Raw genomic sequence first — 13,757 nt, 5'->3', positions numbered from 1 at the left:
TAGTACATATTAAAAATGATCGACAACTATATTTCATTAATTATAGAAAAAACAAGTCAATTTTAATTAGCAGGCCGCCCTCACAAATATAACTTCAAATATTAAAAATAAAATAAATATAAAAAAGAAAAAGAAAGAAAACGATTGTGTCCCAAATTCAGTTCAACAATTCCCAATTATTTTTTCAGTTGCAAATTCTCTTCTCTTTTGAGGCTTTCATTCATTTACTTGTCTCATTCACCTAACCGTCGAGTGTCCTTGATAAACCCCATAATTTTGGATAACATATAAAAAATAAGTGATCTCTATTTATCTATAAATAAAAATATTATATATTTTTTTATATCACAATGATAATGGGATCAATCAAAGCAAGATTAAATTCAATTTACTTTAATATCTCTGTTTAAAATTTTGACATATTTAATAATTTATATATTATTTCTCTTTTTAAATTCTAGTGGTCCTACAGTTTATTTAATTATTTTTTTGTTGTGATGTTAGTATTTAAATAATTTAATTATTTTGTGAGATTCAAGTTAAGATTCGAACCTAGATTTATTCTAAAAAAATTAAATTATACAATTGTTACGTTTAATCGTTATCTTTATCATATGGTTCATAATAATTTTATTTAACTAAAGCTGAAATATTAAATTAGAATTTTATATATTTTAGATGAAGTGAAATTTAAAATTAATTATATTATGATTAAATAATGACATGAAAAATAAAAATAAAAATAATATATAAATATTATATATGTTTGTGGTGTTATTTTAATAAATGTCTGGTCCATCCGTCGACTGTAAATTAATTTTTTAGTTTAATCATTTATTTGAATTCATGAGAGGTGATCATGACCGGATCTATCATCTAATATTTGTTCAAGCTAAAATTTTAATGTTAAAAATAATCTTTATTTATTTTTATAACTTAAATTTCAATAATACATTGTTAATTAGCAGTTAGATATCTAATTAAATCATGAATTTAACCCAAAAAGAAATAGAGGGAAACAGGACGTAGACCTGACCAAGTCAAAGCGCTAGCGTTTAAAATGGGGATGGAGCCACTAAGTGCTATTATGGTTCTGAACTTTTATTTTGTAGGTAAAATTATATTTTATTTTTCAAAATTTAAAATTAATAAATAAAAATTTAATTTATTTGAACTTTAGAATTTAATTTTTAAAATTTTTAATATAAAATAATTTGATTTCTTGTAATATATAATCTTAATTTCGAGACATGTTAAAAATTATATTTAAATGTCGGAGATGTTAGAAGGATAAGCATGAACAGACTTAAGAAAGGAACATAAAATAGATAAAAGTAAGAAAAAAAAAATATACAAGAAATACAGTGGGAATGAAAAAAGAAAAAGAGAAGTTTTTACTATTCACAAAATTACAAACTACAGACACAAACTGTAGTGAAAAATCAAAATCTGTGTTTTTTTCCATCTAATTTGTTTTTCAGTACGAGTAAGCTAATCGTTGAACACCACGATCCCTGAGAATTCCATTGTACAGAGCAACTCTATTAGCAGGAATTCCTCTATCTTTACCTCCACCAAATTTCTTGAACTTCGGTGTAGAATTCAAAGCCGACGCCGCTGAATTGTTGATTCTAACACGATTCTTCAGCTGTTTCCTGAACTCTGCACCATCGCTCCTTGGATCCATCACATCCTCAGCAAAGTGCACTTTCTTCTTCTTCGTCTTCTTCTTCCCTTCTTTAAAACAAACCAAAAAAGTTAAAAAATAATTATGTAAACACTATGTTCAACACATATTCATGCAATCGTTTTGTATAGATTTGTACCAGAAGATATGCAGGAACGGAGGGCTTGTTGAGAAGGCAGTGAGATTTGATCCAAAGATTTCTGAAGACGAAAAGCAAGTAGAATTACAGTGCCAGAGACTGCCATAGCTGTGGCTAACACCATTCCTTGAGAACTCAACATCGAAGCCATATTTTCAACTAAAATCTCAAACCCCAATGGAAAAAAAATATTTTTGGAGGTTAAAATGGGTGAAAAGAGATGTGGTGTTTACAGAGGGATAAGTAGAATGATGGTTTATAACATAAACGTGGCCTGAATAATTGAATAAAATGTTGGGGATCAAATGGCCAATGATTTATATGTCTAGGAAGGGAAGGCAGGCCTGATTGGTGGGTTTTTAATATATTTTCTGTAAAAATCGGTGTAATGAAAAACTGAAATGCAAAGGGATGAGTGGCGTTGTTGGGATCTCTTAACTGCTCCTCGTGCACTACACGGCAATGCCCCGACGAGAAAACCAAACCCCGTGCTGATGACATCAGTTATATGGTCACCCAATATCTGTTTCCACCAAATTTGGCAGCTCGTGATCCGGACGCTTCATATTTAGGTTTTGTATTTTTTTAGTATAATACCAATCGGATTTGGAAATCCATGTCTATGTTAGGAGATTAACGTCTGGATTATGAGGTGATAATACCGAATTTCATCCGTTTGTTTGTTAGGGTTGTTGGTAACAATTTTAATGTTTGTTTACCTGTAAAATCGGTTAAGGATAGTTGATACATACGCGAAAGGTTGGGTCGTTGCATTTTCATTCGCTTTCCTATATTCCATTTTTTGTGAAGAAAAGTTGAATTAGTTTGTTGCGAAATGGGCAAAAATTGGAACATTTTTCAACGGTGTCAAGGAGGCTATTTAAGGGAATAATCGAAACGGGAGGCAAAACAAGAACGGACAACGATCTGTAATGTACGATGACAGACAAACCTTTGCTTTTGTCTGCAAAACTCATACAAACTCTACACAAATGGTTCTCCTCATATGCTCCCTTAATTTTCCATTCGAGAGTGAATTTCACGCTCTTATATACACAGTTTTGTCTGCTGAATAATTATTGGTTAATTCACCTTTGAAGATTCGTTTGCATTGTGTCATCCATGATGTCTCAGACTCTGCCATGCTCAAGTCTTGGACTTTAGAGTTTGCTTATAGCTTTGACAAGTTACTACAAATTAAAAATGAAAAAGGTTGTAAATTAAAATGTTTAAAAATTAAATTTTACATATTTATGAAAAGTTTTAAAATTTTCATTTATAAATCATTATATTATTAGATTTGTAAAATTTAAATTGAAATGTTAAATTTACACGTAATAGTATTTTTTAACAAAAAATATTATAAATTTCTTAGCTTATTTTATAACGAAGAGTTTATTAAACAATAAAATATCTTTAATTATAACTTGGTTTCCTCACTTTGATGGAAATAATTTACCAGAGATTAAAAATGAAAAATAAAGTCTGCTCTTTGTGGCTTCATTGTCCTCTAGCAGTAAGCAACCAGATACATACTGATTTTAAAATATAGTTGGACAAAGAATGGGAAACTGATGAAATAAACATCGAAATCATGTGATGTTACGTATTAGGAGGAAACAGGAAACTGATAAAAAATAATAATAACTTTAGCACAAGTGGGTGTCATTAGTGACTGATTCACTTTACTTAGCGGACACATATATACTTTAAAATATAATTTTTTTATGTTAAATATTTATTTTATTAATTGTATCAATTTTAAAATTTTATTTATGATTATTTATATAAATTTTAAGTTATTAATGCATGTATATCCACCTCAAAAAAAATTATATCTATCATTGGGTGTCATGTGATTTTGAGCATAACAATGATTTATACAAGATTTTTAGTTTTCTTGGCAACACTAATTGAATTCGGATAAGGGAGTTCCTTATCCAGGTTTCTGTTCGTATGGGTCAAGTTTCGACTTTACATCAAATCGAATTATTGTCACACTCATAAAATCAAGAGGTAAAGTGACAGAAGAACAACAATAAACTAACAAAGCAAACGGGAAGGGAAAGTGAGACTCAACAGAAGAAAGGAGATAATATTTTCTAAAGTAAACTGAAGAAACGAAGTACATACAGTAATATGTAAAATGCAAAATAATCTTATGGGTTATTAATAGTGGACAGACCCACTATATATAACAACTAGCCCAACTAACTAGCCCAACTGCTCAAGCTTCAGTTATAACAAACTAACCGAAAACATTTACAACTAATCAGCTACAAACAGTTGTATTATAATACTCTAACATTCTTCGGGTTTTCTAATGACTTGAATTGCTACTTCAACATTTTCCTGGCAACTCAAATCTGCTCCTTATGACCGCAACCATTGATTTTTGTCCATGATTTTACACTAAGACGAGAGCGCATATTACTGAATATTGCAGGTGGCAACGGTTGGTGAGTATATCAGCCACCTGTTCTGCAGAAGGCACAAAATTGATACTCAGCTGTTCAGCCAGAACTTTCTCCCTCACAAAATGAATATCAATTTCTACATGCTTTATACGAGCATGGTGTGTCTGATTTGCTGCTATAGAAATTGTAGAGGTGTTATCACACCACACAACTGGGTTTTCAGCTACTCTAACCCCAATTTCATCAAGTAGTTGTTCAATCAAAATTAATTCAGAGACAGAATTAGCAAGACTTCTATATTCCGCTTCTGATGTAGACCTGGAGACAACACTTTGCTTCTTGGAGCACCATGCAATTGGATTTCCCCCAAGATATACACAGTAACCTGTTGTGGATCGTCTATCTTCCACCGAGGCTGCCCAGTCTGCATCAGTGTAGCAGACTAGACTAAAGTTTCCAGCTTGAGTGAAAAACAGACCATGCTCAAGTGTGCCACTGAGATACCTCAAAATGCGCTTTACTGCTCTCCAATGTATATCAAATGGGCTATTAATGTACTGACTAACCTTCTTAACAACATAGGCTATGTCAGGCCTTGTTAAACACACATATTGCAAGCCTCCTACAATGCTACGATAGAGATGAACATCTCCAAACAACTGTCCGTCGTTTGCCTTAAGCTTAGGAGTAAGGACCATAGGCGTAGGTGTTGACTCATCTAGGTTCGAGCTTTTCAAAAAATCATAAATATACTTCTTCTGATTTAAAATCAACCCTTCTGAAGTATGTTCAACTTGTATTCCAAGAAAAAGCTCTAACTGACCCAAATATTTGAGTAAGAACTCCTTATTAATTGCTTGCATTGCGACATCCACTTCTATCACCTGACTTCCTGTGATAACTATATCATCAACATATACCATTAATAATACTTGAGAACATGCTGAATTTCTAATAAATAAAGAAGAGTTAGCTTTTGAAACAGTGAAACCAAGGCTTTCAACCAGGAATTTCCTCAAGGTCTCAAACCAAGCCCTAGGAGCTTGCCTGAGCCCATAAAGTGCATTTCTTAAACAACACACTAACTCCTTTCCATATTCACTTTTCTGCTCAAATCCCGGAGGCTGTCTCATGTAAATTTCCTCAGTTAATCTTCCATTGAGGAATGCATTGTTGATGTCTATCTGCCTAAGTGGCCAATTTTTCATAACAGTAATAGCCAAAACAGTCCTAATTGTACTCGCTCGAACAACTGGACTGAATGTCTCAGAGAAATCTCTCTCAGCCATTTATGAATAGCCCTTGGCAACCAGACGAGCCTTCAACCTGGCAACTGACCCATCAGGCTTCTTCTTCACTTTAAAAAGCCACTTGCAACCCACTGCTTTGCGTGTTGATGGAAAAGGCTTGAACTCCCATGTACCATTCTTCATCAGAGTAGTATATTCACTTTGAACAGCCTCACACCAAGCAGGATGCTGCAATGCTTCATAGACATTTGTTGGCTCTTGAGGACATGTCTCAGCAAGCAATATTTTGGGCTTGAAAATGCCAGCCTTCCCACGAGTAACCATGGAATGTGTATTCTGAAGTTGTCGTGACAGTGGTGGTGGTGGTGATGGAGATGGAGATGGAGATGGAGATAGTAGTAGTGATGTAGATGATGGAGATGGAGATGGAGATGGTGGTAGTGACGTAGATGATGGAGATGGAGATGGAGATGAAGATGATGGTAGTGATGTAGATGATGGAGATGAAGATGGTTGTAGTGATGTAGTAGTTGTGAACGGACGAGATGAAAATGATGTGGATGGTTGTGATGAAGGTACATTGGGTGGTGATGAAGTGAATGAATGTGATGATGTTGAAGGTGTAATAGATAGTAGTTTTGAAGGATGAGGTGTTGATATTGGTGATGACAACTCTGATATTTGTTGTGGTAGTAAGGAATATGGTAAGACTAACTTGTGACTGTGTGTGTTAGTGGAAGAAAGAAATGAATGATAAAACAAACTATCTTGGGAGATAATATTTTTGACACTTGAACACCTTTGTTCAGTTTTAGTAGGACTGTATATCATTGATGGAGTAGAGATACTAGAAAGGTTTTGAAGCTGTTGATAAGGGAACTCATTCTCTTCAAAGCGAACATGTCTTGATACATAGACTCGACCACTAGAATCTAAGCATTTGTATCCCTTATGAGTAGGAGATTAACCAAAAAGACACAAGCAGATGACCGAAACTGAAATTTATGTTGATTATAAGGTCTTAGAAATGGGTAACACACAATCAAAAAACCCTTAAAAACTATAATCTGGTGTTTTGTGAAAAAGTTTTTCATATGGTGAGATGCCAGACAATGCCCGTGTAGGTAACCAATTAACAAGAAATACTGCACGAGAGAAAGCATCATTCCAGAAACTTAAAGGCATTGAAGCTTGAGCTAACATAGAAAGACCTACCTCAACTATTTGTCGATACTTTCTTTCTACCAAGCCATTCTGTTCTGAAGTGTGAGGGCATGACATCCTGTGCACAATGCCTTGCTCCTTCATGTAGGCTTGAAGAACACCAAACTCACTTCCTCCATCTGGCTGAAACACTTTGAGCTTGACATCAAACTGCCTTTCTACTTGTCTATGAAATTGAGGAAAAACAGACTTGACCTTAGACTTTTGTTTTAAAAAATAAATCCAAGTATACCTACTATGAGCATCAATAAAAGCAACATAGTACCTAAACCCATTAGAGTACACAGGAGCAGGGCCCCATACATCAGATACAACAAGCTCTAAGGGCTGTGTATAACAAGTGTGTGAATCAACAAATGGAAATTTATGTGACTTAGCAAGTTGACAAGCTTTACACGACATTTGTTCTTTATTAGCATCAAAGGGAACTATATTGTAGTGTTTTAGAGCAGAAACTAAAAACTCTTTAGAAAGGTGGCCAAGCCTTTTGTGCCATATATCCATAGACACTCTAGTATTAACAATATGACAACTTATTGAAGGCAAAAAATTATGAGCAGCATTATCAATACAAGCAGAATTATTACAAGCAGAATTAATATGAGCAGAATTAATATGAGCAGAATTATTACAAGCAGAATTAATACGAGCAGAATTATCACAAGCAAAATTAATATGAGCAGAATTATTAATATGCAGACAGGCGTCATTTTCAACAGACTTATTCATAGCAACATTAAATTTATACAGTCCTCCATCTTCACTCTCTTTTAACATAATTTTTCGAGTGCGCAAGTCTCGAACTTGGCATAAATTAGGATAAAATTCAAGTAGAACCTGATTGTCCCGAGTGAATTTGGAAACATATAACATATTTTTAGTGATATTAGGAACATACAATAATTTATTTAAAAGAAACCTATTGGAATTAGCACAAAAGAAAGAGTGACTACTCTTCAGTATTGGTAGAAAATTACCATTACCAACAATCACACTACCTGTTCCAGGGTGAGAATTCCTTATCCAAATTTCTATTCATCTGAGTCAAGTTTCGATTTTACATCAAATCGAATCATTGTCACACTCATAAAAATCTAGAGGTAAAGTTGTTTTACTTGTTTATTATTGTGGTTTGAAATTCAACTTGGCTCGCACAAAACGTTAATCATGCCCAGACATAAAATGAAAGCTTTCAATCCTATGCTCTGGAGCTTAATTTGTAGCCACACGTTAAAGGCTTGATGTGGAGAATGTGAAAGCACATTTCTATTCCTTTTAGACCGTAATGAATGAGTATGTAGGAAAATTGCGGGCGGACATGACCTAAAGTAAGAATGCATGACCCTTTTTCCAAAGTAAAATAACATTTTAGGCTGAATGGGTGAAAGCCCTACGCCTTAGACCATCTTACGGTCATGATTTACCCAAGAAAAGAGGTTTTGGTCGACAAAGGTTATGGATGGAATCCACTTGCTATACTTTTCTACAAATTGCTTGCTCCATCGACCAAACAAAGTAGTATACAAACAAGTCAATGGCGGAACTTTGGGTTTTACACGTACTGCTCAAGCTACAATAATAAATTTAGACAACAAAGCTCCGTGGAAATAGAAAATGGGGTTTCCAGTTACCATAGGGAACATATTTTGGTCTTACAAGGAACTGAAAGGGTAGATTATAATTCACATAACTTGGCAAGTCAAACAGATTAGGAGTAATGGGTTGGCAGATTATGATTTAGGCATTTAAGTATAAGAAACTAAAATTTAACATTATTATTATTTAGTAGGGTAGAAGATCATCCAATAGAATATTTTAAAATGTATTGAACTATACATGAAAGAAGTTGAAATAAATTTGGATATTTATAAAATAAAATGATCTAATTGTTAGAGTTTTATGATTCAATTTTTTTTATTCAGTTTGAAAATTTTACGATGTAACTCGTATATATTAAATCCGTATAAAACTGAACTTCTTCCTATATAATTTTATAATCTTATAAACAATTAATGCATTTTAGGATTTTATTTAGAGAGAATTATTATCTCACTTAGTGTGAGTCGTAGAAACACAAATTTCTTGTATTATTTTAATATTATAATAAATTTTCTTCATCATTACATATAATTTTTTCTGTTTTAGATTTTGCAAATCACCAAAAATTGAAGCTTTTGGTTTCAGTGCACCAAATTAGTAATGCAAGGATTGGTAGTCAAAGCGTTGGTAATTGAACCACAACCATCTATAGGATTGCAACATGCTGCTATACATAAATAGTTTGATCTTTACACATAAACTGAAAGATTAACCATTTGGTATTCGAATCGATGAACTTATTTTCCTTCCCGGTGACCATAAGGGTTCTGTATTTTGTCTCAATAAAGCCCTTAACAACCTCTTCCAAGTTTCAGGGTGTGGCTTACTGCACAAGGAAGACTAATCTGTTCTCTAGTGGGGAAAGTAAAAGCCGGTCAACTCTTTATAAAATACTCGGTTGTTTCTAAGATAATTACAAATCTAACAATAATGAAAGAAAAAAAATATGGTTTTAAGAATAAACAGTAGGATTGGTGATCAATACCATTTCAGTATTGCAAAGAATGTCAAAAGATAAGCTTTGTATGCAAGAGTGGATAAGGTATGAATTTACAAAGTCAGACAAAACGAAGAGGTGTCGGGACTAATATCCTGTGCTACTTTTAGAAGGTGTTCTATATCAATATCGGGGTAGTGTTGTAATAGCCTTAAGTTTGCTGCAAAATCACCACTCAAAAGCCTGCTTTTCGCACACAGCAGCATGGCACAGCATACTCGTAGAAGCATTTCCTGCACAAGGGATAGCTTGTTGTAACAAAAGTGTTTCTTTCAATTTACAAAACCTGAAACATACAGGGATAAAGAAAGAGAAACCGACCTGGACACCAAAAGGATTACTCAGAAGAGAATCCCAGATTCTTAGGATTGATTGGAGATTGAATTCTTGAGTAAGTAGCAATGTTATCCACCGGAATGCATAGTACTGAGGCTTAACCTGATCATTAATATAGATGTTATAAGCACAGGAGTATGCAGAAGGGGTACCTTAGCAGAAATCAAAATGAATCAAAGGGTTTAACAAGGATGAGGAAACAATGAAAATGTCGACTTTCAACAAAAGTTGATATGCTATGTATCGAGTAATTGAACACCCTATAAAGAACACCTCATACTTCCATTAAACTTGCCTTAGTTGTGAATTCAAGATGACGCCACAGTTCCTCATCATTGGCTTTCAGTAGCTCTGCCAAGCGGGAAAGAGTAAAAAGGATGCCCACAGAACTGTTATCTAATTGTTCACAGAAGTGATCTACTGAGTCACTCAAGAGTAGGACAAAACAAGCAAAGCTGTCTGCTTCTGCATTAGACTGCATAATGGAATTAAATTAGTATATATAATTCCAATTACAACAAAGCTCTTAAGTCTCAATTATTTGCTTGAATTTTCAGAAACTGCATGTTCTTTTGCTGTAACTAAGATTTTTTTTTCAGTCATAGGTTTGATCTGCCTTAGCAAATAAACAAGAAGGATCATATGAAATATTTTTTCATAAGTGATCTTAAGGCAAGGAAAGCAAGAATAAAGTATGATTCTTACTGCATTCTGCACATCTGTATCTGTGCTAAATACATAGTATATTGGTGCCAAGACCTCATTCATTCCTTGGACATAACGAATGGCTGGATTGAGTTTTGAAAATAGGAGGAGAATATTCCTCATTGATTCCTGTAAACAGAAATATTTCGCAGCACAGAGAGAAACCTCAAACCCCGAGTGGAGTTAATGTAGATAGTTGATAATCTATTTGTTAGTCCAAAAATACCCTATATATTGAAATTTGGTCTGCTAATAGATTGAAAATATTGTGGTGACAAGTAAATACACCATGGATGTAGGAAGCAAAAAGGCATACCCTGTGTCTCCTGCTGAATGATGACTCTCCTGAGAAGAATTTCATTTCAGGATGTGTGCGTTGCAGATCACGGTCAATCTGTTCTGCAATATCTATATGCTGGAAACCAATGCATCCATTATGGTAAACATTCGCAAACTTATATCATGAAAGGAAAATAATAATCAATCAATGGTTGATGCCATATGAACAGAGATTTACCTCGAAGTATTGATGCCAAACACTAGCCTTACCAAGGCTCAAAGGGTGATCTTCGTGAGAAATCTCGTGCCGTATAAGTGGTCCATCAGTACCACTATCAGCATTGTTATGCTCATTAGAGTGAAGTGCTTCTTCTTTAATTCTTGCAAGTTCTGACTAGATTGGATATTAAGATTAGTTCAATAAAACTTATAAAATACTACCTAAAGCCTAAAGTGCACTTCCATTCAACATGTAAGATATTCTCTGGTAAACTAAATTAAAAAGAACCTCTTCATTAAACATATGCTGCATCATAATCAGTATCTTACAGGAGTTAGAAGAAGCTCTTCTTTCAGCTTAGCATATTTTTGTCGATTCTCAATGAGCTCCTTTTCCCACAAGTCCCGAGATGGAGGCAAGTAACCCAGGAGCAGCTGCAAGAATTTAACATTCAAAGACAATAAATACTTGTACTGAATATTTGAATATTAAATGTGAAATAATCAAACTCTTTCATTTTTCCTGTGAAATGTACAAATCTCAGTAAGTTGATTTTCTTTTCCAAACAATTATGAATGTACGTACTGGTTTCCATTAACTTCAACACTAACAAATAAATGAAGAAACTTATTAAGAACATATTTAATTTTTTGGAGAAATTTACCTTCCAAACCGTTGGACGCAAATTTCCACCATCAGGAAGCCCGGTGCCAACGATTCTTTGCAGTTTTCCCACATTTATCATCTTTTGAGAAATCTAAATTATACAAAAAACGAAAATAAGGATTGAGATTGTTAAAGGGAACCATAATTTCATGTTAAAAGAAAATGAAATAAAACAAAAGACTAATACCAGTTAAATCTCCCACCTCATACTCAATATCGGACCTTTTCTCATCATCTTCAATAGTTTTCACAACCGAAATATGATCCGACCCGTCTTTTTGGTGTCTCGGCTGACGCCCGTGATGTTCCAATTCTTCATCCACTTCCAACTTCCTCTTCACCATTGCCTCTTCTTGAACTTCACCATCTTCATCATCACTTTCACTTTCACGACCGGACCTGAATCTGTTTGGCTGAATAATCTCAAGCTCTTCACCCAAATCTAAAGCCGAACCGGATCCTCCGCTATCACCATCCTTGTCCTCGAAACCGGCGAGTAAACTGCCGAGTCGATCGGGAAGGTTGAGCTTTTTGCCTTTGAGCATGGTGGCACCGTGGTGGGAAAGTTGGGACCGAGTCAGGGGAGAGTTGGGGTGTGGTTTGGTTCCATGGAAAATCTTCTTTGGGAGGTTCTGGAATAGGTTTCATGACTCGGAAAAGAATGGGTTGTGATTGAGGGACTTTCCTTTGCTCCATGAAGAAGACTGGTAGTTATAAACGGTTTGAATGTTTGGTGGGTCCATACCTGATTTGCTCCAGTTATGGGTGTAAAAAAACTGTTTGAATTATTGGTATAATGTTTGTTCATTTTTATTTATTAAATAAATAAATAAATAAATAAAATTTAAGTGTATTATTATCTTTTAAATTAGAGTAATCTGTATAAATGATCATTACTATTTAAGTAATTTTTTATTTTTTTAATTTAAATTTTACAAATTAATTACTAACATTATTAATTTATAAAAAACTGATCATTAGACTGTTAATAATTACTGAAATAAAATAATGCTGATATGGATTTTAATTTGACCATTTTAACATTATTACATAAAATCATTTTGACCGACATTTCTTCTTCTTCTTCCACCCTCACACTATAAACACTCCATCTTTTTCTCCTCCACAATGGATACTCTCAAGCTTCCTTCTTTCACCATCTGAATTTTGGGTTCCTTTTTCTTTTTGATAAATTGCTCTTTGTCCGTCACTTGAGATCCGAGTAAGATCCAGTGAACTGAAAATGGCTCCGAGTTTAGATTTTTCCAATTGGTGGCCAACTGAAGCGAAGAAAGGAACGCCTGTGGTGGTAAAAATGGAGAACCCAAACTACTCGATGGTGGAAATCGACGCCCCCGATGCTGCATTCCGGCCAGTGGAGAAAACCAGAGGCAAAAACATAAAGCAAGTGACTTGGATTTTACTTCTCAAGACTCATCGTGCCGTCGGCTGTGTCGCTTGGATCGCCTCACTCTTCTGGGAAGTGCTTGGAGCCATCAAGAAAAGACTGATCTTCAGGCAAGATGTTGCCATGGCCAGTGAAAAAATGGGGAAAGGGAAAGTGTTGTTTAACTGTCATTAAACTCTTCCGTGTGACTTCCCTCGCAATTCTGGGTTTCGAATTGCTCGTTTATCTCAACGGAAGGCATTATTTTTGGAATCAAAATTTTCATATTACGATGAGCAGTGACATCCAGGGGTTGCTCCACTTGGTTTACGTCACTTGGTTGTCGGTTCGGGCCAATTACATTGCAGGTGCAGTTGTAGAGGGAGTTGACGAAGCAGGCTGTTTGGAAAGATTTTTTTGCAAAAATGTCAAAAAGAAGCTATTATTTCAAAATTTTGCAGAATGAAGCCTAAAACTTTATATGAAACTATCTATAATACCGTAAACAGTAGTTTTAAATGATAAAGGTGATTCGCCAACATGAATTACAGGAGAAATCAATCATCCATAAGAATGAAGAATTTATTAAAACTACTAAAGAAATAGCATTGCTTAAAATATTTTTTCATCAAATCTCATCTTGGAGATTAATCACATACCCAAGTAACCATCAAACGTAAAATAAAACATAAAAGTAAGAAATACATTAGTTAAAGAAACTTTTTATTTTATAAATACCTTGCTAAACTTGACTACCAGAAAGCCATATTCGGAGATTTTGTTATCAGCTAAAGTGGTTTCATCCTTCAAAACCTTCCTATTATGAATCAAAAGCTGTTGTCCACATGGGC

General features: G+C 34.3%; 2 protein-coding genes across 4 annotated transcripts; both read right to left on the bottom strand.

Moving 5' to 3' along the window:
* Positions 1-1,449: 1,449 nt before the first annotated feature.
* LOC120218978 lies at positions 1,450-2,221 on the bottom strand. Of its 2 annotated transcripts, none has more exons than XM_039215840.1 (2): positions 1,827-2,221; positions 1,450-1,737 (listed from the first exon to the last, which is right to left on the bottom strand). In XM_039215840.1, exons 1-2 carry the CDS (start codon positions 1,975-1,977, stop codon positions 1,478-1,480), a joined length of 411 nt encoding a protein of 136 aa, XP_039071771.1. In that variant the 5' UTR covers positions 1,978-2,221; the 3' UTR covers positions 1,450-1,477. The 2 variants fall into 2 exon arrangements, with proteins under 2 accessions (XP_039071771.1, XP_039071772.1); XM_039215841.1 differs by having other exon boundaries at positions 1,450-1,734.
* A 6,723-nt stretch (positions 2,222-8,944) lies between these two features.
* LOC120218977 (TBC1 domain family member 13-like) lies at positions 8,945-12,102 on the bottom strand. Of its 2 annotated transcripts, none has more exons than XM_039215838.1 (9): positions 11,723-12,102; positions 11,518-11,610; positions 11,183-11,287; positions 10,872-11,027; positions 10,581-10,769; positions 10,355-10,483; positions 9,945-10,124; positions 9,635-9,751; positions 8,945-9,546 (listed from the first exon to the last, which is right to left on the bottom strand). In XM_039215838.1, exons 1-9 carry the CDS (start codon positions 12,062-12,064, stop codon positions 9,367-9,369), a joined length of 1,491 nt encoding a protein of 496 aa, XP_039071769.1. In that variant the 5' UTR covers positions 12,065-12,102; the 3' UTR covers positions 8,945-9,366. The 2 variants fall into 2 exon arrangements, with proteins under 2 accessions (XP_039071769.1, XP_039071770.1); XM_039215839.1 differs by having other exon boundaries at positions 10,671-10,769; positions 11,723-12,097.
* Positions 12,103-13,757: the final 1,655 nt, after the last annotated feature.

The sequence above is a fragment of the Hibiscus syriacus genome, unplaced genomic scaffold (genome assembly GCF_006381635.1).
Source record: "Hibiscus syriacus cultivar Baekdansim isolate YM2019G1 unplaced genomic scaffold, ASM638163v2 tig00110202_pilon, whole genome shotgun sequence".
Classification (NCBI taxonomy): Eukaryota; Viridiplantae; Streptophyta; class Magnoliopsida; order Malvales; family Malvaceae; genus Hibiscus; species Hibiscus syriacus.
The sequence above is the reverse complement of the archived record's forward strand: the minus strand, read 5'-3'. Positions and strand labels throughout refer to the sequence as shown.

Bases quoted from the DNA above. Each gene is read 5' to 3' on its own strand.
- LOC120218978 (XM_039215840.1), bottom strand. From the start codon at position 1,977: ATGGCTTCGATGTTGAGTTCTCAAGGAATGGTGTTAGCCACAGCTATG. The intron at 1,738-1,826 runs GTACAAATCTAT...TTTGTTTTAAAG, and splicing joins CCGTTCCTGCATATCTTCTG to AAGGGAAGAAGAAGACGAAG.
- LOC120218977 (XM_039215838.1), bottom strand. From the start codon at position 12,064: ATGCTCAAAGGCAAAAAGCTCAACCTTCCCGATCGACTCGGCAGTTTA. The intron at 10,484-10,580 runs GTATTTTTGGAC...TTCTGTTTACAG, and splicing joins ACCAAATTTCAATATATAGG to GAATCAATGAGGAATATTCT. The intron at 9,752-9,944 runs GCAAGTTTAATG...ATTAATGATCAG, and splicing joins ATCTTGAATTCACAACTAAG to GTTAAGCCTCAGTACTATGC.